The sequence below is a fragment of the Panthera onca genome, chromosome E2, assembly GCF_046562875.1.
Source record: "Panthera onca isolate mPanOnc1 chromosome E2, mPanOnc1 haplotype 2, whole genome shotgun sequence".
NCBI lineage: Eukaryota > Metazoa > Chordata > Mammalia > Carnivora > Felidae > Panthera > Panthera onca.
This window is the reverse complement of record NC_138353.1, coordinates 42250931-42271356: the sequence shown is the minus strand read 5'-3', so window position 1 is coordinate 42271356 and position 20426 is coordinate 42250931. Positions and strand designations below refer to the sequence as shown.

General features: G+C 46.9%; 1 protein-coding gene and 1 long non-coding RNA gene across 4 annotated transcripts; one reads left to right on the top strand and one right to left on the bottom strand.

The window, feature by feature from the left end:
- Nucleotides 1-95: 95 nt before the first annotated feature.
- On the bottom strand, nt 96-8337 carry PDP2 (pyruvate dehydrogenase phosphatase catalytic subunit 2). 3 transcript variants are annotated; one of them, XM_060650568.2, is made up of 3 exons: nt 8287-8337; nt 7164-7333; nt 96-5049 (listed from the first exon to the last, which is right to left on the bottom strand). In XM_060650568.2, the coding sequence occupies exon 3, from the start codon at nt 4993-4995 to the stop codon at nt 3403-3405; it is 1593 nt and encodes a 530-aa protein (XP_060506551.1). In that variant the 5' UTR covers nt 4996-5049; nt 7164-7333; nt 8287-8337; the 3' UTR covers nt 96-3402. The 3 variants fall into 3 exon arrangements, with proteins under 3 accessions (XP_060506551.1, XP_060506553.1, XP_060506552.1); XM_060650570.2 differs by lacking the exons at nt 7164-7333; nt 8287-8337 and adding an exon at nt 7026-7153; XM_060650569.2 differs by lacking the exons at nt 7164-7333; nt 8287-8337 and adding an exon at nt 6879-7013.
- LOC132690303 (uncharacterized) lies at nt 7340-19200 on the top strand. Its single transcript, XR_013552503.1, has 3 exons — nt 7340-8412; nt 16438-16842; nt 18424-19200. It is a non-coding gene; the product is annotated as an uncharacterized LOC132690303 (long non-coding RNA).
- Nucleotides 19201-20426: the final 1226 nt, after the last annotated feature.

Here is a 20426-nt window from a genome sequence, read left to right as displayed (position 1 = left end):
TCCATGGCCAGATAAAGGTGGTGAAACAAGGGCTGGTGTAATCTAGCACCCTACAGACCTAAAGAAATTAATATCAAACCAAAAGAAACCAAATCTCATTTTGTCTTTTATTTACGAGTTTCATTTAAATATCTCTAATAGTCAGAAAATCAATGTCAAATAAGATCATGGGAGTACAGCTTAAAATACAAATGTCAGTAAATATTAAAGAACATGGTTAGTAATTTGTCCAAGTAAATGCTTGATAACAAATTATTTTCCAGGAAGCAAGTTCAACATCAGGTGCCCAAAGTATAAGGGACGGAGCTCCAGGCTGCTCGGGAAATGGTTGCACAGCAGTCCTTTCCCCCTCGGCGATGCACGAGGCTGCTTGCATGACAGCTGTACCACCAGGCTTTAGACCCCAGCTCCAAACCTACTTGGGCTTTTTCCACCAGGGGAAGGAGTCATGTTCAGAGACAAATGCACCACTTTAAGATGAAACTAGGATGGCTCAGTTCCAAGATACTCTGGTTTAATCTGGGAAGGCAAGGCCTCCCAAGAACTGTCAAATGAAGATAGGTTACCAGGGACCGATGGACGAAAGAGTCAAGCCAGATTCATTCTGAACACATATTCTTATTCCATACAATCCATTATTTTCTTCTTTAACTGACTCAAGTTCAAGCTGTTTATATTTCTCTTATGCCTAAAAGGGTGCCAGCTCAGTTGTGTTTAGCCTGAACTTTTACCCAGTGTGCCCAATACTAAAGACCTTTTAGGCCAATCATACTTCTGGAAAACTGTGTTTATATATTAACATACATCAAAGTTCACATTTTCATTATAACACATTAGCTTTTTTAAATATATAACAAATTAGCTTTAATGTTACAAATAATATTTCAGAAAACCCAATCTAAGTAACTTGACTGAGGCTACTAACCTGCATTTAAAACTAATACAATCTTCTCAACCATTTTGACCAATTCCCAGTTAGCGGAGCTGTGATATTTATACATAAAACAATATCTAAATTATGCCAATATTACAAAGTTTCTTCCCTAAAATTATATGCAATTTAAAGAACCAAAGCATACTTTATTCAAGGTATATCCAAAATATTAAATGTTCAATCTTATTTTTTAGTTGATTTTAGATGTCTCAATATGGAAATCTTTACTAAAAGGAATAATAAATGCTTTAGAAGACTGACAAGTACCACCATCCCCCTCTCAAATTCCAGTGTCCTCTGACAGTAGCCCATGTCTCAGAGAGGCCACAGACACCAGAATTGTGGTCAAGGAGACAGACATGCTGGGGGTTAACCAGGAGACTCTCCTTGGAGCATTCATGGAAAGAGCTGACAGAGTTCACAGTAGAAAAGGGCAGACAATAAACTGGCCTTTCTTCCATCTCGATATACTACAATTAGAAAGCGGGAAATATATTAGGCAGAGAAAAAACACAGATAAGCTTGGAGAAGCAGGTGGGAAGTCTGTATTCTCTCAGCTGTCCTGCAAGTTACTGAGTCAGACGCATTTTATGACCTTTGCTAGGCTCCAAAACGGGATTCATACACTCTGTAATCCCTGTAAATGCTCCGACGGTGTGCCAGGGTTTAGCTGACATAAAGAACAAAGGATGGCAGACAAGCAGTCTTCAACTTTAGCAACAAACCTTCATGCAAGCACAATGGCAGTCATTCACGTTTTATTTCTCAGTTATGATCCAGGAGGTCGAAAGGAACACTAATGATTTCAGAATAAAAGGACCAAGGCTTAAGCACTGACCGGAGCTGAAGCCCAATCACTGAACAGCTGCACTGGAAAACAGACAGGGAAATGTCCCCAAGTTAAAAGCACTCCAAGACTTGAATGAGTATCACTGGGACGTGAAAAGTCAAACTTGCTTGTTTCTTTCAGTGGATGGTACAAGGTGGAAGATGAGGAGAGGGATCAACTAACGTAGTGCAGGAAGACAGAACTGTCAGCTTTGTGGGATTATATTTGTGTTTCCATTTAGGGACACATTTCCTGTTGTGTAAATGCCGCAGCATTTCACGAGAACACGAAATTCTTTCCCCCAAAAAGGACCCACGTGGTTTAATTTGAAATAAACACAAAGACTGTGCTGCCCACAGAAGCCATTACAGGTTGCAGTTTTATTTTTGCCCCAACTCCTATACTAAATATGGTCTGGCTCCTGAGGAGAAGCCATGGCGGTTTATCCCACAGTCTTAGGGCAAGCATCCCGTCTGACAAATCTCCCTCCTTCTTCCCCACTGCCTCTCGGGACACAGACAGGCAGCCCTGGTTAGTGACTTCTCAAGCTCTTCATGTTTTCACCTGTCCAGATTTGGGCTGAATCTTAGGTCCATAATCCACTGCATAAGCCAGTCCTGCCTGCACATCTGTCACAACTACCATATTACACGATCGCATTTTTTCCTCCCCTATAACCATTTGAAGAGGGAGCCTTCTTTCCAGACAATACTGCGTGCATATAGTCAGTAGCAGTGGAGTGAGGGAGTTTGGCAGAGCAGAGGTAGGAATATTAGGTGGAATGAACAGAAGAACGTTTGAGAGGTATAATCAGAAAGGCTAAGTGCTATAAATAGCCCCACAGAGGCTAAGCCCTGGAGCATATTTTATTAATGCCGGGAAGGCGAGGAGTTAAGGCTTAGATAGAAGTTACCTTCTAGTATGGCTCAAGGTTCAAGGGGTGGGACACAGTGGAAGGTATCACAAGTGGCACGAGCCAATTCATCAGCTGGTCCAGAGGCCTCGCCCCTCTCACTCTCAGCTGAAAACCAAGACAAATCATCCCAAGCATGCTTACAGCAGGCCTGTTTGCAAGTTTGAGGACTGTTTTAACATAAACAAAAACACACCAGGATGCAGCATCACAAAATGTTTTCACAAGTATAATCACACAAAAAGTTAGAATATTGCATAGAAAAGAGTATTCTCTGTAAACCTAGGTCTTAGTCATTTAAAAATAAGTCCGCGATTGTAAATTGAGGAAAACTACCAAGTTTGCAGATTCTGCACAACATCAGGAAATCCCGAAGTTCTTCATAGTCTTAGGACGATGATTACATTTACCCTTTGAAGGCTCAGGCTGATGATGGCTTAACGACAACAACGTCTTTACAAAAGGACTTTGGCTATGGGCCCAAGCCAATTCTATGGTCTCAATGCTCTGCCCTCTCTATGCAGAAGCGGTGACCAAAACACACTGTGGCATGAAATCACTGCTACTGTTTTTAAACCGAGCCTGGCTTTTCCTCACGTCAGTCTATTATTAAGCCCAGCTACCTCGGCCTGCCTTTTTAACAGTAAGGTCTGAATAGCCAGTTTAAGAGTAAATGAAAATGTCTTAGAAAAGCATTTAAGTTAACCTTGGCAATACGGGACACTCTTAACCCCCTTTGTAATATGCGTCAATTGAGTCTGAGTTAAAATACACCACGGTGACAGTGATGTCATCCCTGTACATCCTCGCCAAGTCCTCTGGCAAAGTCAGCATCGCTGTTAGCCGCTCTGGTTCCATCTCCCCATACTCATTGCTCCCTATGGCGTGTCTGATCAGACGCGTGGCTGCATTTTGGTCGGCCGCGCACAGCCCCTGGGCTCTCCTCTGCTGCAGCAGGCTCTGCATGAGTCCTAGGTTGGCGGGTCTCTGGGCCAGGTCCGGCTTGTGCCGACTTGCTTCTGCCAGGTGCTCCACCACCAGCCTCACCACATCCTCATTGTCCAGCACGTCCCACAGGCCATCTGAGGCCAACACAAGGAACTTATCCTGGGGCCTCAGCCGGTGGTAGGTGACCTCAGGCTCAGCAGTCAGGTAGGGTGGAGTGTGGTAGTGTGGGGGGGTGAACTGGTAAATGTTGAGGGCCTCGGTGTCAAAGCCCCTCTCCAGGACACTGCGCTGCAGCTCTTTACTCCACTTCAGCTGGACATCCCCGAAGGCCCTGCAGGGCATGAGCACGCCCAGCAGCCTGTTGTCCACAATGACTGTCCTGTCCTCTGATTCAGGGTGCTCCCTCTTTAGCCGTGACAGCTCAGCTTGGTTCCAGGCATTGTGGTCGCGTGTGAGGGGCAGACAAGACCACATGCCATTGTCCTCCTGGACCCCAAGGATGGCCCGACAGTCACCAGCGTTTGCCACATGCAAGTGAACTCCATCAACATGGGCCATGCAAGCTGTAGCCCCAGAGAAGGCCACCTGGAGTGAAAGGTTCCTCGTCATCTCATCTTCCAGGGGGGCCTGGACTTCCAGCGAGATGTCAGAATCCAGTCTCTGGAAGGAATACATTAATGCTTCCTTAATGTTGAGTCCCATTTCCATGTGCAGGTCAAGCAGTTCCTGCCAGTAGACACGGAGGTGATCAAGGTGCACTGACGTGACATCCTTGTAGATACTGTCCCCTGGGTGCTTGAGCCATTGCAGGATGGGCATCAGGGGCTTCATGCTTTCCATGGCTCCCTCCATCCGCTCCAGGGTCTGCTGGGACATCAGCGACACCGCCACATAGTAGAAGAGCCTCTCGCTCACTGCTTGAGCACATGCATGGCCACCATGTCCATCGAAGATGCCAAACATCAGCCCGCTGGTCTGCAGGCAGGAAGCCACACCTCGCCGGTCCTCCACTGGGGAATTGGCAGCCAGTTGGTTGCTCTCAAACCGTAACACTGAATTTGGGGCTCCACTGACGAGGTCGAGGATCTTGTGAGCCGACTCACCGGCTCGCAGCACTTCATTTACCTGCTCAGGGCTGAGTTGCAAGTGGAAATCGTCTTCCTCTGTTGACGTGTGTCTGTAGGCTTTCTGCAGGGCAAAGCCACTGCACGGGGCACTGCTCTTCAGGGTGACTGGTCCCTGGGAAAAGAGTCTCCATCTTGATTTATTTCTATTTGAGGCACACCTTGAATACAAACGTCTGCCCCCTTGTAACGTGGCAATGCTGTTCCTTGCAGAATTTAAGATCCAGAAGGGCAAAGTACTTGACATTTTGCAGCGATACCGGCAAATGTGTTCCTTTCGCAAAAGGGGCTTTCTTTAAACCTGAAAATTAAAGAGTTGAAGAAAATTCAAATTTAATTTCTTAAAAACAGACTTCTGAAAACATTTATTTTGCTACCATTCTGAACAAAAGTGTTTTAAGATAAACTTTAAAAGAGTTGGGTGGTTCTGTGAGTTAAGTGACCGGCTTCGGCTTAGGTCGTGATCTTATGGTTCCTGACCCTGAATTCCTGATTTCGGGTTCTCTGCTGTCAATGAGGAGCCTGCTTTGGATCCTTCATCCCCCTGCTCTCTTTCTGCCCCTCCCCTGCTTGTGCGCTCTCTCTCTCTCTTTGAGCTCTCTCTCTCAAAAAACAAAATTTTAAAAAATAGTAAAACAGTTGACTAAATTCAAAATACTTAAGCAAGTCTCCCTACCTCCCATTACAATGCATAAATAACATTTCAGAAAATGAGAAAAACAGGATTTTTATATGCTCTCCATTCATACAGAGCCACTGAAGGCTTCCCCACAGAACTCACTCATTGCTCACAGCTGACCCAGGGGCCCCTTTATATTTTCCTTCCCAAATATTTCCCTTGCCAGAGCCCAGTGTCTAGCTCCCAGGTTCACTTTCCCCAACAGACTGTAAGTGTTTATTTAAATATCTATCTGCTTCTCCACTAGTCTATACGCTCCATGAATTCAGGAACCCTTACTCACCAGTGGCTCTCCAGCCCCATGCAACACACAACAGGTCCTCAAATATTGGCTAGATGCAGCATTTCCAAAGGCCCAACAGCACACCAGGTGTGACACCAGCTGTCTAACATCAGACACACTGCTTCACTTGCCTGAGCTCCAGCTGTCTGTCAGGGGGATGGGAATACCCATCTTATAAGGTTTTGTGAGGATTCAATGAAATATGATCCTTCTGCTCCAAAAAGGTGGTTATACTTTTATCATTAAGTGACTCCTCTGGTCACTCTGTATACATTTTTATACAACTGAAACCACAACTTACAATCTATTTTTTTTTTTTTCTTTTAAGCATTTTATTCATGATAAAGACATTTCAGGGATGTGTACTACCCTATTTTGGCATAAACAATCTCAATTTCCTTAACTGTTCTCTATTGTTGTAGATTTAGAAGTCGTTTCTACTGGCTATGGATAAAACACCAAATTGCACTGCCTTATGCACCAACCTTTTCCCTACTTAGGTTTTAATCTACTTATTTCCCAAAGGAGGAATCAGTAGGTCAAAGGGTGTAGACTCATAATGCCAAACTGATCTCCAAAATGTTCACATCTGCCTCCACAAGGACATGAAGGGAACAGTTTCCTACCACCTTCAACAGACGCTGAGGATACCTCTTCTTAGACAAAAAGCAAAGCAAAACAAACAAAAAAACCTGCTCTATTTTCTATTTTCCCGGGTGACCTAAGAGGAGCGTTTCCCACGTGTTTTCGGATTTCGTTCAGGAGACCTGCCCTCTGCCAGTTTGTCTGTTGGGGCACTGGGAACTCTCAGAACTGAGGATCGTCCTCCTCCCCGCCAGCCCACCCCGCTGAACTTGGGGCAGGAGCGGTAGGTCAACGCCCACAGAGGCCGCCTGGCACCTCCCACCCTTCCAGGGCCCTGCAGAGAAATCAGGGAGCAGCGCCGGACGCAAGTTGGTCCGCCGCAGCCGGGACCCAAACAATTTCACGTCCCTGAAGAAAACACAGGTCCCAAGTTCAAGTCTCGGCCCCACAGCCTCATAGATAAGAGTGCGATCTCTGGAGTCTATCAAGCCCGATCGCGCCCGTACCCCGGCGCGGCCACATCCCTGAGCTCCAGCTTCCCAGCCTGTAAAATAGAGAAATTCAGTCGAGGCGCCGAACTCACAGAGGTGCTCCAAGGGCTAACGCAGCTAGTGCGTGTGCCGGGGTCCGAAGCCAAGGGTCCTTGGCGAGTCCGAGAGCCCACGTGGCGCGTGCGCGCGGTGGGGTGACCGTGACTGCGGGCCCGCCCCCTCACCTCATTTCACCTCACCTCCGCTTTCCACCTCATCATCTGAACCGATTCTGACGGCCGCAGAGGGCTGGGCTCCGGGGACGCCCGGCGGGGCTGGAGGGGTCCCCATCCTGCGATCGCCCCCTTCCCTACCTCGGACCCTCGCTCCCCACTCACCAGCTTGCGCCACTGCCACCGGGTCCGTCCCGTCAGTTCCACGCCTGCGCACAGTGCTGCGGCTGCCGCCACTCCCGCCTCACCTCCTTGAAGCAACCCCTTGTGCAGATCCAGATGGAGAAGGAAGCATCCTCTCTCCAGCTCTTATTGGTTCACCTGCGGAGGCGGGCCTTTGACGGACAGAAGAATTACCCAATGGCTGAGGAGGGCGACAGGGCAGGCCGGGCGGGAGGAGCTAAATCCAGTTCCTCCCCACCCATCCGCACCCTTCTGGGCTCCGACCGTGGGTGAGCAGAGTTCCCGGCTACGCGACCAGGCAATCAGGGACCGAGCTACCCCGCCACCTGATGGCCCACACTCTGCACACCCCGAACCCAGCATCCTCTCCAATTCTTTACTGTTAGTAATGCCGCACGGTTTCCTCTCCTTTGCTTTGCCCACCAAATCCAGACCTCTCTCCCAAGCGTCACAGCCTTGTGTTCAACCATTTGGACGCCTTCCTTTGGAGGCCCTATGTACGCCTCGAACACATCTCGCTCAGAACTCACCTTCCTACCAAACTCGCCCTTCCTTTCCTACCCTAACCCAATAATGGCCCCACCATCTTCCCAGATAGCCTCAACAGAATCCTGGGAGTCTTAACTGCTCCCTCTTTCCAGCCCCTCTCCTGTTATCTAATCCTGCTAATCTTATCTCCTGAGTATCTCTGCAATCCACACATTTGCCTCCAGCTACCCTATTCCAATCCTCTCATCTGGTCTCCCTACGTTCACTTTACGACTCAGCTGCTCTTCCTGTACGGAACAGGCAGTGACCCTTCTAAAACTCAAACTCCTGCTCTAAAGTTTTCATTGGTTCCCAGGGGCCGTTGGGCCTTCAAAAGACATTTATATTGATCTGACCACTGACAGTTAGTAGAAATGGTTACTGGTTGGTAGGTTGAGAAAGACTGAGAACCAAGACACCAGATAACCCCTCAGTCCCTCGTATTGTGGGATTGCAGTTATCCCCTGCTTCCTTATTATCGTAAGGCAAGTACAGTCCTTCCCTGGAGGCAGAGACCAGAAATGCCACTTGGAGCCCTGAGAATGTAGTCTTCTGGAAGCGAGACACACTGGTTTACCTGGAGAGCCTGGCCAGCCCACCTGGACCCGAGGACATGCCTGCCATAATACCGCTCCTGTCAGACTTGCATCTGGTTTGACGTTTATACTGCCACTCACCCTTGGCCCTTTCAGGAAGTTTTCTGGTAAGTCAGAATTTGCAATATCTCTCTTCCTGGATATTGAGAAGGCTGTTTCAGACTGAAAGTAAAGATAACTCTAAGGCATTGTAAATAAATGGGCGTAAGTTTTATTTTTAGGTTTTGTATAGATAGTTCATTTGGAGTGACAAAGGGTCATCCTTAAGGACAGAGTCAGCACAGTTTAATCAGTTCATCTGCAGGCATTTATGGGTGCCTGAGGTGACTACTGGAGGCACACAGATGGCTGCCCCCACCACACTTTCCTGAGAGAAATTACATCACTCTGCTAAGTCTGAAACCGCAGAGTTTTTTTTAAGTTACCACACACAACAATTCCAAAGTAAAAATGTATCTTTGAAGATTTTGTGTGCACTGGAGCTTTCGTTTAGAGGCTGTAGCTAGCTCCGTCACCAACATATGATGGCTAGCCCAAGAACCCCAGCCAGTCTCCCAGTGCTTCTTGTCTCAAGGTCTTAAAAGAAGAAAAATGAAGGAAAAGGTCTGATCTCTCCTCAAGAAAGGAAAAGCAGCAGATCAGCTGTCATTTTCTGAGGAAATTTAAAAAGATTCAGCCTCAGTCAAAACCAAGCAAATAAGAATTAAAACAAGATACTGGTTTTTGTCAAACAACCTGACAATCATTAAAACAGATTAGTACTTCATGTTGGTGAGTAGGCATTGCCTTCTGGGCAGGTAGGAGTGTAAATTGAGGCTACCCAATGGACAGATTTTTGATCCACTAATTCTACTTCTTTTTTTTAAATGTGTTTTATTTATTTTTGAGACAGAGACAGAGCATTAGCGGGGGAGGAACAGAGAGAGAGGGAGACATAGAATCTGAAGCAAGCTCAGGGTCTGAGCTGTCAGCACAGAGCCCTACTCGGCGTTCAAACCCATAAACCTTGAGATCATGACCTGAGCTGAAGTTAGACAGCTTAACTGACACAACCACCCAGGTGCTCCAATTCTACTTATTTTAATTTACCCTAAATAGGCAGTCAAAGGTAAACATTAGAAATTTTCTTTTTCTTTTCTTTTGAGAGAGAAAGAGGGCACAAATGAGTGAGGGGCAGAGAGAGAGAGAGAGAAAGAGAAATTTTCTACAGTAAACATACACATATATTACTCCATCTGGCATTTCTTGTATAATCAAGAAGAAGAAAGAGGAGGAGGAGGGAGAGAAGCAGCAGCAGCAGCAGCAGCAGCAGCAAAACTATATTTTAAAAAACAACCACAGGCCTAACCGGAGTAGGGAGTTAGATCCCTTGGATGATTCTGGCAAAATTCCCTGATTTTATAGCCATACAAATAGGGGCTTCCATGGAATGTTAGGAAAGCTGGATCTGAGATTATCTTGTGTCAGGAGGAACTGAGAGAGTAGCAGATAGCTTTTTGTCCAACTGTCAAAACTATACATCTAGGCCTGATATCTGTAAGAGTTTGTAAAAACCCCAGATATCTTTCTTTGTGGCCGAGCAGACGTGCTTCCCCTTGGAGCAGTTCTGTGACCTTAGTGCTCCCCAGTGCAACTGAATAAACCCAGAAAAGCCTTCCTGCTGATCTGAGCACATCTGTGCCCTCCGACAGTCGCCTCACAGACCAGTGTCATCCTAAATCAAGTAATTCAACTTCACCACCTCTGGCCAAACAGGTGACTTTTCCTCGCACTGTCTCCTCCCACATTGACCACGCACATGGACACACGTGTGTGTACGCACCCCCCCCCCCCCCCCCGCCTCCCCAGGGCCCCTTTTCCTTCAGAGGGAATGGTAACGGTAACCACTCCCTGCAGAGCAGCAACCTCAAGGACATATTTCACAAGTCTTGAGGATGATAGTGACAAAGGCTTGGGAATTTTTTTTTTAATGTTGTATTTATTTTTAAGAGACAGAAAGAGACAGAGTGTGAGCAGGGAAGGGGCAGAGAGAGAGCGAGACACAGAATAGGAAGCAGGCTCCAGGCTCTGAGCTGTCAGCACAGAACCTGACTCGGGGCTCGAACTCATGAACTACAAGATCATGACCTGAGCTTAACTGACTGAACCACCCGGGCGCCCCATGGGAATTTTTAAAAAACACAAATCTTGTCTCAGCCCTCCTCTCAAACCTGCCCTGAAGCAACAGAGCTTGCGGGCAATTAGGAAGCCTCAAAGTGGTTGTGTTAAGCTCCTAGCTCATAGAGCCAAAGCTAAAGATTTCCCTTCACTAGAGGAGGATGGGCAGACCCTTTGGGGGAAATACAACCTGTGTTTCTGTCTCTTTAACGCTTCTCCAAACGCAGATCAATGTCTTTCACCTGTTTGACAGATCAGCTGCACCCAAGGCTCTGATGATGTAGGCCAGAGGTCTTCCCCTGTGACCCCAAAATAATCATTCCCTTTTCCACCATCATCCCACAGCTGTCTCTACTCAGACTTAACCACTGGCACGCCCAGAATTTTCCATCGTCCTCAAGTCCCAAGCCTAAGACCCAGTTCTGGCACTTATTTGCTGTGTGATCCTGGCCCAGTCACTTACTTCCTCTCTCTGGGCCTCTGTAGAGCTCCTCGCTTGGAAGGGGCAATTTTGTGGGCCTTGTACTTGTCACTAGCACTCCAAGTTGCCTATGACTCATATTCTTTCTTGAAAGTAAATTGGGAATGGAGCAGAAGAACAGCTCGAGGGGTCTGGTGTGGGTAAGAGGAGGCAAGAGGAAGTTGGAAGACAGCCCTGGAGCCCCTGGAGGCGCATGGTTTTCCTGCTTTCTCTTGAAGCTGCAGGGTATGGAATAGGTTCAGTCAGCAAGCAGTGGGCCTGTGGCGTGGCTTGTGCTACCCTGTGACATTGTCCAAGAAACTGAGGGTGCCCAGCCGCTGCTGTGTGCCATCCCTGCGGAGGCCCCACCCCCGGTACCTGGAGCACCCTTTTCAGGCCCAGGGGCAACTCCTTGAGGGACCAGAGAACACAGTGAGCTAGGTTCAGGGGTGGGGGGTGCAGTGTCACTTGAGCAATTGTCCCCAGCATCCAACAAGATGCCAAATGTGGGGTTGGAAAGGCCAGGAAGGAGCTATTAGGACAGGACAGAACATCAAACGAAAAACCAGATTACAACAGAGAGTTTGGTTTTGATAATAACGATATTTCATGTATGCGTTTCTTCTCCTCTTTTTTCCTTTGTGCATGCCTCTCTGCGTGCAAAGAAAAATCTAGCAGGACACATGCCGACAGTTAACAATGCTTATCTCTGGGTCATGAAACTTTCACATTCTTTCCTTTTCCATGTATTTCTTTATATGCTTTTTTTTCTTTTTTAACATGCAGCATGTATTTAATAATCAGGAAAACCCCCAATAATGTCTGTCCCACACACTTACACCTAAGAGTGGGAGAGAAGAAGGCAGAGTGGGCTGTTCTGGGGCAAGGGAGGCAGCTAGGGAGAGGGGTGGGGACCAGAGGGCTATTTTATGTCTGGAAATCAGGGAAGGTTCCTCTGATAAGATAGGCTTTGGAGAGAGATCTGAAGGAAGTTAGAGAGTGAGCCTGGCCTATCTGGGAAAGAGCATTCCATGGAGAGAGAACGGTAAGGACAAAGGTCTTCACCTTGTGAACCAAGGGAAGGGCTTGAATTTTATGGCCAGGGCTGCCTGCCCCATCTCCAACCCTTGGGCCAGAGCTGGAAAGAACTTGAGATCATCTCACCCACGCCTTCTGAAAGTGTGATCCATGGAGCACCATCCCAGAAAATGTTTTGAGAGAAAAGAAGCATGTCTCTACTACCCACCCCTGGAAGAGCTTCACAATGAACAACTTAGTTAAGGCCCTGAGAAATGGTGCAGTAAAAGGAATTCATCCAACTTTATTGCAGCAATTCCAAACATTTCCCCACGAACCTCCTTTTTGCTCTAAAATCCCATCTAACAGAACCCATGTACTTCATGAGATGCCCATATATCCGAAGCACAAAATAAAGTCCAGAAACCTGAACTGACTTCACCAGGTTCCTGGGGGTCCCACTTTAAGGTTGTGGCTAAGAAGAGTCTGGGTCCTACTCTCTGGACTCACATCCAAGCCACTCTTCTAGAAACTTTCCACATTTAATAGACTGAGGGGCCAATTTGAGCTTCTCTGAAGCCAGAGGAAGAGTTCTCCTGAGGGAAGACAGTTACCCTCTCAGCATACTGTATTTTTGTTTAGCCATCTTTTTATTTTAATTTTTTTAATTTTTCTAATTTACTTATTTGTTTTTGAGAGAGAGAGAGAGAGAGCGTACACACAAGTGGGGGAGGGGCAGAGAGAGAGAGAAAGAGAGGGAGACACAAAATCCAAAGCAGGCTCCAGGCTCTGAGCTGTCAGCGCAGAATCTGACTTGGAGCTTGAAATCCTGAACTGTGAGATCATGACCTGAGCCGAAGCCAGATGCTTAACAAACTGAGCCATCCAGGCCCCTCTTGAGCATTTTTTTACACCTGCTTTTCCAAAAGACAAGAGCCTCCTCTAGCACAAAGCACCCCATGTAATGTGGTGGTTTCAGAGGCTGGACTGCGGGTCAGGCAGACATGAGAACCCCAGTGCTGTCATTAACCGGATGCATGACTTGGGCAACGGACCTCAGTCAAATTTAGAGCCTCTGTATCTCCATCTGCTGAATGGGGGCAGCCATTCCCATGTATGTTGTGGGGGCATATCCCTCCTCCTAGCTGTATAGTGACTACAGAATGGGGGCAGAAAGGAGTATGTGAGGGTGCTGAAGCAGAGCTGTCCTCCTTTCTTGGCTCTGAAGCTATTTCTGTCTGAAGAACTAGGACCTGTCAATGTAATCAGGGCACCCCCATCCCCAGGCTATGCTGGAGACTGGGTCAAATTTAATTCAGCCTTTTATTTTCACACTTACCGTCGATTTCCAGGGCAAAGTCCCTGCTGTTCCCCCCCCTCCCCGGAGTGCCCTCCCCATCCTCCATACCTTTGGCAAACAGTGGGGCCATTACCTCAGGCCTCCACATGCCCTTTCCCCAAGAGCCCAGTGGTGCTCAGTGGCACTGACAAGTTGCGTGCTTCACCCAGCACTGGAGGCCCTGGACAGCAGAAGAAGCAAGAGCTTAGGGTGTCAAGCAGAGCAGGAGCACAAACAGCAGCAAAAATATTTTAAATATTTTGACAAGTGGTAACCGGCTGGGCAAGGGTTCTTTCCTAGCATGGCTAGGCTGGGCTCTTGCTAGTGAATACGAAGATGGACCAGAGACCAAGCTACAGGCTCACACGTGGCCACAAGGGGGCGTAAATACACTGCAGGAAGCGCCTGAGCATCTCACTGCCTAGAGCTGGTGGAGGGAGTGTGTGTGTGTGTGTGTGTGTGTGCGCGCACACTTGTATGCATCATTCCACAATGCTTATTGTGATACTGTCATTAGTGGGGAGACCGACTAATGCCTTTCAAGGAGCCCGGAGAGGGGTGGCATAGACTTGGTTCCAAGGTAGGCCAATCCGGCCCCAGCTCCAACTATGTGACCTGGAGCAAGTATCTCAATCTGATCCTCAGTATCTCATCGGCAAAATGGGAATAAGAATGGTACCCACTTCAAAAGGTCTTGGGTCAATTCAGGAAATGAGTTAATTAAGTGAGTCAATTCATGAAAAAAAAAAAAAAAAAAAAGACAATTCACGGATTGTGTTCACTGGTGGGTCATGCCACAGGCACATGGAGCATGTTCTCAGGGAGTCCAAAGGAAGGTGCCTTAAAATAATAGGTTAGTTCATATTTTATTAAAATAAAAGTGTGATGAGAGAAATCAGAATTATGTTTACCTTCCTTATAGTTACCTATCAGTTTAGTATCATCTTGTACTGTTCTTATATTTAATTACATACGTGAAGGCCCCATAATCCTTTCGGTGTGTGGCTTAGATGGGTTTTCAGCTCATGGAGGCCCCCATCGGGGCTTCAGCTGATGGGGTCCCCTATGTCTGTTAGGAGGTGCAGTTCCTGAGGGGGCTCAGAGTAGTTGAGCAGGTATCCATGCAGGGCCCAGGAAAGTGTAGGTCCTGTGGTCTCCTACGAAGGAAGACTCAGTGATAGGTAGCAAAGTCCACACAGGATCTGCAACCCTCCATCTTTAGGACCAACCTACTCCCTCAGGAGCTGCCTACGGAGAGGATCTACCTTATAGTCCCCCGTTAGTTCTGTCACCTGGGCCCTTACTTCCTTCAGGCTCTGCCAATCCTCGACCCTGTGCCCTACTCGGGTGCCCCTCCCTGTGGTTCTTTGACCTCCAGATGGCCTCCTCTTTTGTCCCCTAGACTTGTGGTACACCCCAGAGAGCATGTAGGGCATCTAGGGGACAGTTGTCACACGGTTGGGGAGAACCCTGGCATTTGGGGTTGTCAGGGGTGCTAGAAGTCCTACAGGACAGTTTCGCATAACAAAGGATTATCTGAGACCTGCCCTACCTTCCAACATCTCACCTGGATATTCAAACAGGTGAAGAATCTGTTTATCTTCATCTAAGCCTGCAACATTGTTCCTTTTTTAAAATTCTTTTTTTAGGGGCACCTGAATAGCTCAGTCGGCTAAGTGTCAAAGTCAGTGTCTGACTTTGGCTCAGGTCATGATCTCACGGTTCCTGGGTTCGAGCCCTGTGTCAGGCTTTGTGCTGACAGCTCAGAGCCTGGAGACTGCTTCGCATTCTAGGTCTCCTTTGTCCTCTGCCCCTCCCCCACCCACACCCTGTCTCTCTCTCACACACTCTCTCTCAAAAATAAAGAAACATTAAAAAATATTTTTTAATTCTTTTTTTAAACTGAAGTATAGTTGATTTACAATGTTTCATTTGTGCAACATGGTGAACAAATCTGTACATTCCGTTATGCTCACCACAAGCTTAGAACCATCTATCATCATAGTACACTATTACAATACCATTGACTATATTCCCTATGCTCTGTGTTTTATCCCTGTGACTTATTCATTCCATGCAGCTTTGTTCCATTTTATTTGGAAACACAGAGTAATGCTTGCACAGTTTTAATATATAGTGAATTATTGTACTTTATGTTGCCTGGAATTTTACCACTTATGCCTAATTTGAGCATTGTTCCACTCATAATCTTAAGAGACAAAATGTCACCTCCTATGAGTTAAAATATGATGACTTAGGGGCACCTGGGTGGCTCAGTTGGTTGAATGTCTGACTTTGGCTCAGGTCATGATCTTGCGGTTCATGAGTTTGAGCCCCACATCAGAGTTTGTGGTGACAGAGCCGGGCCTGCTTCGGATTCTGTCTCCCTCTCTCTCTGCCCCTCCCCTGCTCACTCTCTCTCTCTCTCTCTCAAAAATAAATAAACATTAAAACATTTTAGAATGTGATGACTTATAAAATATTGTACAATGAATACACAAATTTTTCAAATTCAGTGAGTAGATGGGATATTTTCATGTCTGTTCTAAAAAATAGAGGAGTTCACTGTCTGGGAAAATCATATCCTGAAGGCAGCAATACTCATGTCCCTCGGGCTGGAATGAATTTGTAGTTGCCATGTTCTGAGGCTTCTGAATATAGGTACAAGCCTCAGAAGACCTCATCACAACCTTGTGAGCTAGCATTTATGTTCTGAAACACCTATTATTTTATTGAAAATTATGCTTTTTGTGTATATAAACATGTATTATAAAGGGCTGTCCTTTATATTACAACTAAGGCATTAAAGTAATTTTTTGGAATCAAGTGTGTAGATAAATTGTATTTTCTTTGATTTTCACTGAAGGCTCATAGTAGGAGGTAGTGCATTTATTATTATAAAAAGTAGGCTCTGGAAAAAAAAAAAGTAGTCTTTGAGAATCTTGCAGACATAATATGAGCCAAAAATCCAGAAACTAAAGAGGTTTCTGGAATGAATGATTTCATTTATTTGAAGTTCAAAACCAGACAAATGTAATTTATGCTATTAGGAGTCAGGATGGTGAGTACTTTTGGGAGGTAGGAACTTGATGAAGATGTAGGGGTGGGGGTGGGGGTGCTGGAGATGTGCTATTGCTGACCTAAGTGCTGGTTCCATAGGTGTGTTCAGACTGTGAAAGTTCATCAAGCATATGTACTTCTCTGTATATATGTTGTGCTTCAATTAAAACAAAAACAAAAAGTTACATCACCAGTAATGAGACAAATCAACATCACCTACCTAAGAACAACGTGGGATCCTTTCTTGTGATATTCCTATGAAAACCAAATAACCCGAGTCTCCTCATGAAGAAACACCCGACAAACCCAGCTGAGGGACATCCTACTACTAACTGGCCTGTACCCTCTGATCATACCAATGTTGTGAAAGACAAAGACAGAGGAACTGACCAAAGAAAAGGACACTAAATGGACTGGACAACTGAATGCAAGATATGATCTGGGATTTTTTGTTGTTATTGTTACAAAAGACATTATTGGGACAATTAGCACAGTATGAATAAGGTACGTTGATTGGATAATAGTAACATAACAATATTGGGGCGCCTGGGTGGCTCAGTCAGTTACACATCTGACTTCAGCTCGGATCACGATCTCAGGGTTCGTGGTTTCGAGCCCCGTGTCAGGCACTGTCAGCCTGCTTTGGATTCTGTGTCTCTCTGCCCCTCCCCACCTTGCGCTCTGTCTCTCTCTCTCTCAAAAATAAATAAACATTAAACAGTTTTTTCCAAAATTTTTTTAAAAAATTAAAAAAAATGATAACATAATAATGTTAATTTCCTGCTTTTGATTCTTATACTGTGGTTATATAAGAGAATGTCCTCATTTTTAGGAAAGCCACTGGAAAAAAAAAATGTATACATATGGAGAGAGAGAGGGAGAGAGAGAAAGCAAATGTGATAAAATGTGGAGTCCAGTACCAGTCTATAGTATATTCGCTGTATTATTTTTTAAACTTTTCTTAAGTCTGAAATTATGCTAAAGCAAAAAGGTTTTGGGGTGGGGGTTCTGAGTCTGCTAGTGGAAACCCTAAACATTGGCTATTCCTGTTCCCATGGCAGCAACCCCAGTTTTCCCGGGTGTCAGTGTGAAAAGGGGCAGAAAAAGAAAATTCCGAAGCCTGACATTTCCTGACATGGCTAAGTCCTGTGTGCCACGGGCACTGAGGGTCCATCTCTAGAGGCCTCAGCTTTACAGCAAGGGCTTAGTAAATTTGGCTGAGGTTGATCAAGCTCTTGCCTGCAGCCACACACCTGGCTTTCTTTCCTCAGCATGACCTCTGACCTCAGGGAGCCCTGGGATAGAGGGAGGCGCCCCCCACGGCTGTAGAGCTGGCTGCTGCTGCCCTGATCTGAGCCCCCGGGAGTGGCTGGAGCCACCACTGGCACCAGCTAAAGCAGCCAGATTGGCGCAGAGTCCTCCACCCCCAACCTGGGGTCATGGGGCCCATGTGATCAGCTCTGCACCTAGTAGACCTGAGCTGCACAGGAGTGAGGAGCTCCCCTCCAGGTCCCTTTGCCTGCCCCCAGAAACCACAGGCTTCCAGATTTAGTGCTGGGGCCGGGGCTTCAAAGGCTTGGCTGCCCCCCAAATACCTTTTCAGCTCACCTGCCTCTGCCTCAAATTATACCATTAGAGCTCTGCCCTCCTAGGAGAGAAATCATTTCCAAGCACTGACTTCTAAAGTGCAGTTTGCAAAAAAAAGTGCAAACTATGACCCTTTGTCCTATGGGTCATAGTTCACGGAATTGGGTATGTGAAACACATGGAATTACTTATTTTCTATAAATCATTTCAATCCAGCTCTGAGCCCCCATTACATCGGGCTGGCTGGAAATTCAGCCCAGGTATTCTCCTGTCACACTGATGGGCAAAGGTCTGGGGGTCTTGGGAGATTCTTCCAGTCATCTGTCCCTGCCGGTTTGGGCCCAGCATCACGCCCCTTGCAATTTAGGGGGCACATGGGGTGACCCACATCCTGGGATCCAGAGCTGTCTGCCCCCCACCTTGGCCATGGCTTGGCTCTACTTCTGGGAAATCTGCTTTCTCTCCTCCCTCAAGTCCTCCCACTGACACATTTTACAGATGGGGAACTGAGGTGGAGAGAAGAGGTCACACGGAAGACTGAAAAGGAGGTGATAAGATCATTCCCCCATAAGGTGTTACTGCCTCCCAAGGGAGGCATTTCATCAGGGGACCATGTCAACTGAGCACTGAAGCTCAACTGGCAAGATTTCAGACTCCGCAACAGGTAAGCACAGAGTTATTCTGTGTGGGGACCTTTCTGCGAAGTAAGGCTCTCCTGATGAGCACTGGACCAGGAGTCATAAATCCTTGCTCTCCCACCAACTTACTTAGGCAGATTCTGTTCCTTCTTTGGGCCTCAGTTGTTCTATCTGTATAGGGAGATCAGAACAGGAATTCTTTTGGTGTGGATACTCTGGGATTCCCTGGGCAGCTTACTGATCCTTACCATGGCTTCCTCTGATTGAAAAAGTCATACCTTCTAAACTCTACTCCTGAACACTCAGGAACAGTAGCAGTGGCAGCAAGGACCCAGTTCCCAGTTCCCCAGGGAGGCCTGGGTAGCTGGAGAGCTAGGACTGTGTGCCCTCAGGAGATACCCATGCCCAGAGCAACCAAGGACTTGTCACTCACAGCAGGACTTGAGAGAAGAGGAGGAGGAGGAGGAGCTCGTTCCTGAAAACCCTGAGGGATCCCTGGGAGCCCAGGTCACCCTGGAGCCTCTGTGTCCCTATGCCTTTCCTGCAGTGCCTATCCCGAGAGAGTAACTCATTGGGTCTAAAGGGTCACCTGCTCACCCTCCCACGCTTCTGCAGATGAAAACATTTGAGTTGCAACTGGAGGCCCTTCTGCAGGGCCAAGGAGGGCAGCTGGAGGAGGTAATGAATTGTACCTGTCAGAATTTGCATTTGAGCCTGTGTTGGAAGGTGGATTCAGGCCAAATGATGCCTAGTGCTTTCTGAGCCTCAGAGAGAATCCTCTTCCTCCAATCCAGGAGGCCCTCAGCTCCTGCTCTAGACCTCCAGTAGCTCCTCATGGCACCCGGATATAAAGGTAAACTTCTCCCTGGCATTTGAGGCCTTCAGAGCCTGGGAAGCCCTGTGTCTCCAGCCACACATCCCCTCTTTGTTGATACCTGCTGGGTGATAGCCAGGCCTTCTTCTCTCTGTCTGGTAAATGTTCACTGCTGCTGAGGCTTCTGTGCCTCTGCTGTGATACTTTGGCTTTGGACCCCTCTTCCAGGAAGCCCTCTCTAACTACCCAAGTCTCCTCGACCAAGCCAGGACTCTTCCCAGAGACACTACCACCTTCCCCTACTCTTGACGGTCTTTTGTAGTCAGTTCCTTGCTGAAGGTCTTGGCCTTTCCCTCAGAGGAACAGCGAAGGTCCTGCAGGGTGACCTGGGGCAGGGCCAGCCAGGCTGGAGGTTTCCTGGAGGTGGAAGGCCCCAATAGAGGGAGCCAATTTGGCATCAAATGTTCTGAAACTGCCCTTGTGGAGGACACAGGCTCGGAGCAGATCTGACTCATTCCGGCCACCACCTTGCCTGGCCACAGGCCCTGCCAGAGGGCCTGTTTGGATACCGTGCTAGCAGATGGCCCTGCAGAGGGAAACATCTGTTTTCGGCTAGGCTATCCAATATGGTAGCCATTGGCCACATGTGCTCTTAGGCACTTGAAATGTAGCTACTCTGAATCAAGATATGCTATGAGTGTAAAATACACACTGGATTTCAAAAACTTAGCACAAAAAATAATGTAAAATATCTCATTAATTTTTTTATATGGATGACATGTTGAAATGATAATATACTTCGGACATAATTAAGTTAAATAAGATATATTGTTCAAATTAAATACACTTGTTTCTTTTTACCTTTTAAAACAGAGCTACTAGAAAATTTTAAATTACATATGTGGCTCACATTATATCATGTCTGTTTTATAGAGGAGGACACAAACTTTTGAGGGCTTGAGTGACGTATGGTGCAAAGGCCGGTGCATCTGCCCTAAGTTTGTGAGCAGAAAAGCCTCCAAAAGGGATGCATTCCCCAGCCCCTGCCT

Coding starts and splice junctions, on each gene's coding strand:
- PDP2 (XM_060650568.2), bottom strand. CDS start 4,995: ATGTCAAGTACTTTGCCCTTCTGGATCTTAAATTCTGCAAGGAACAGC.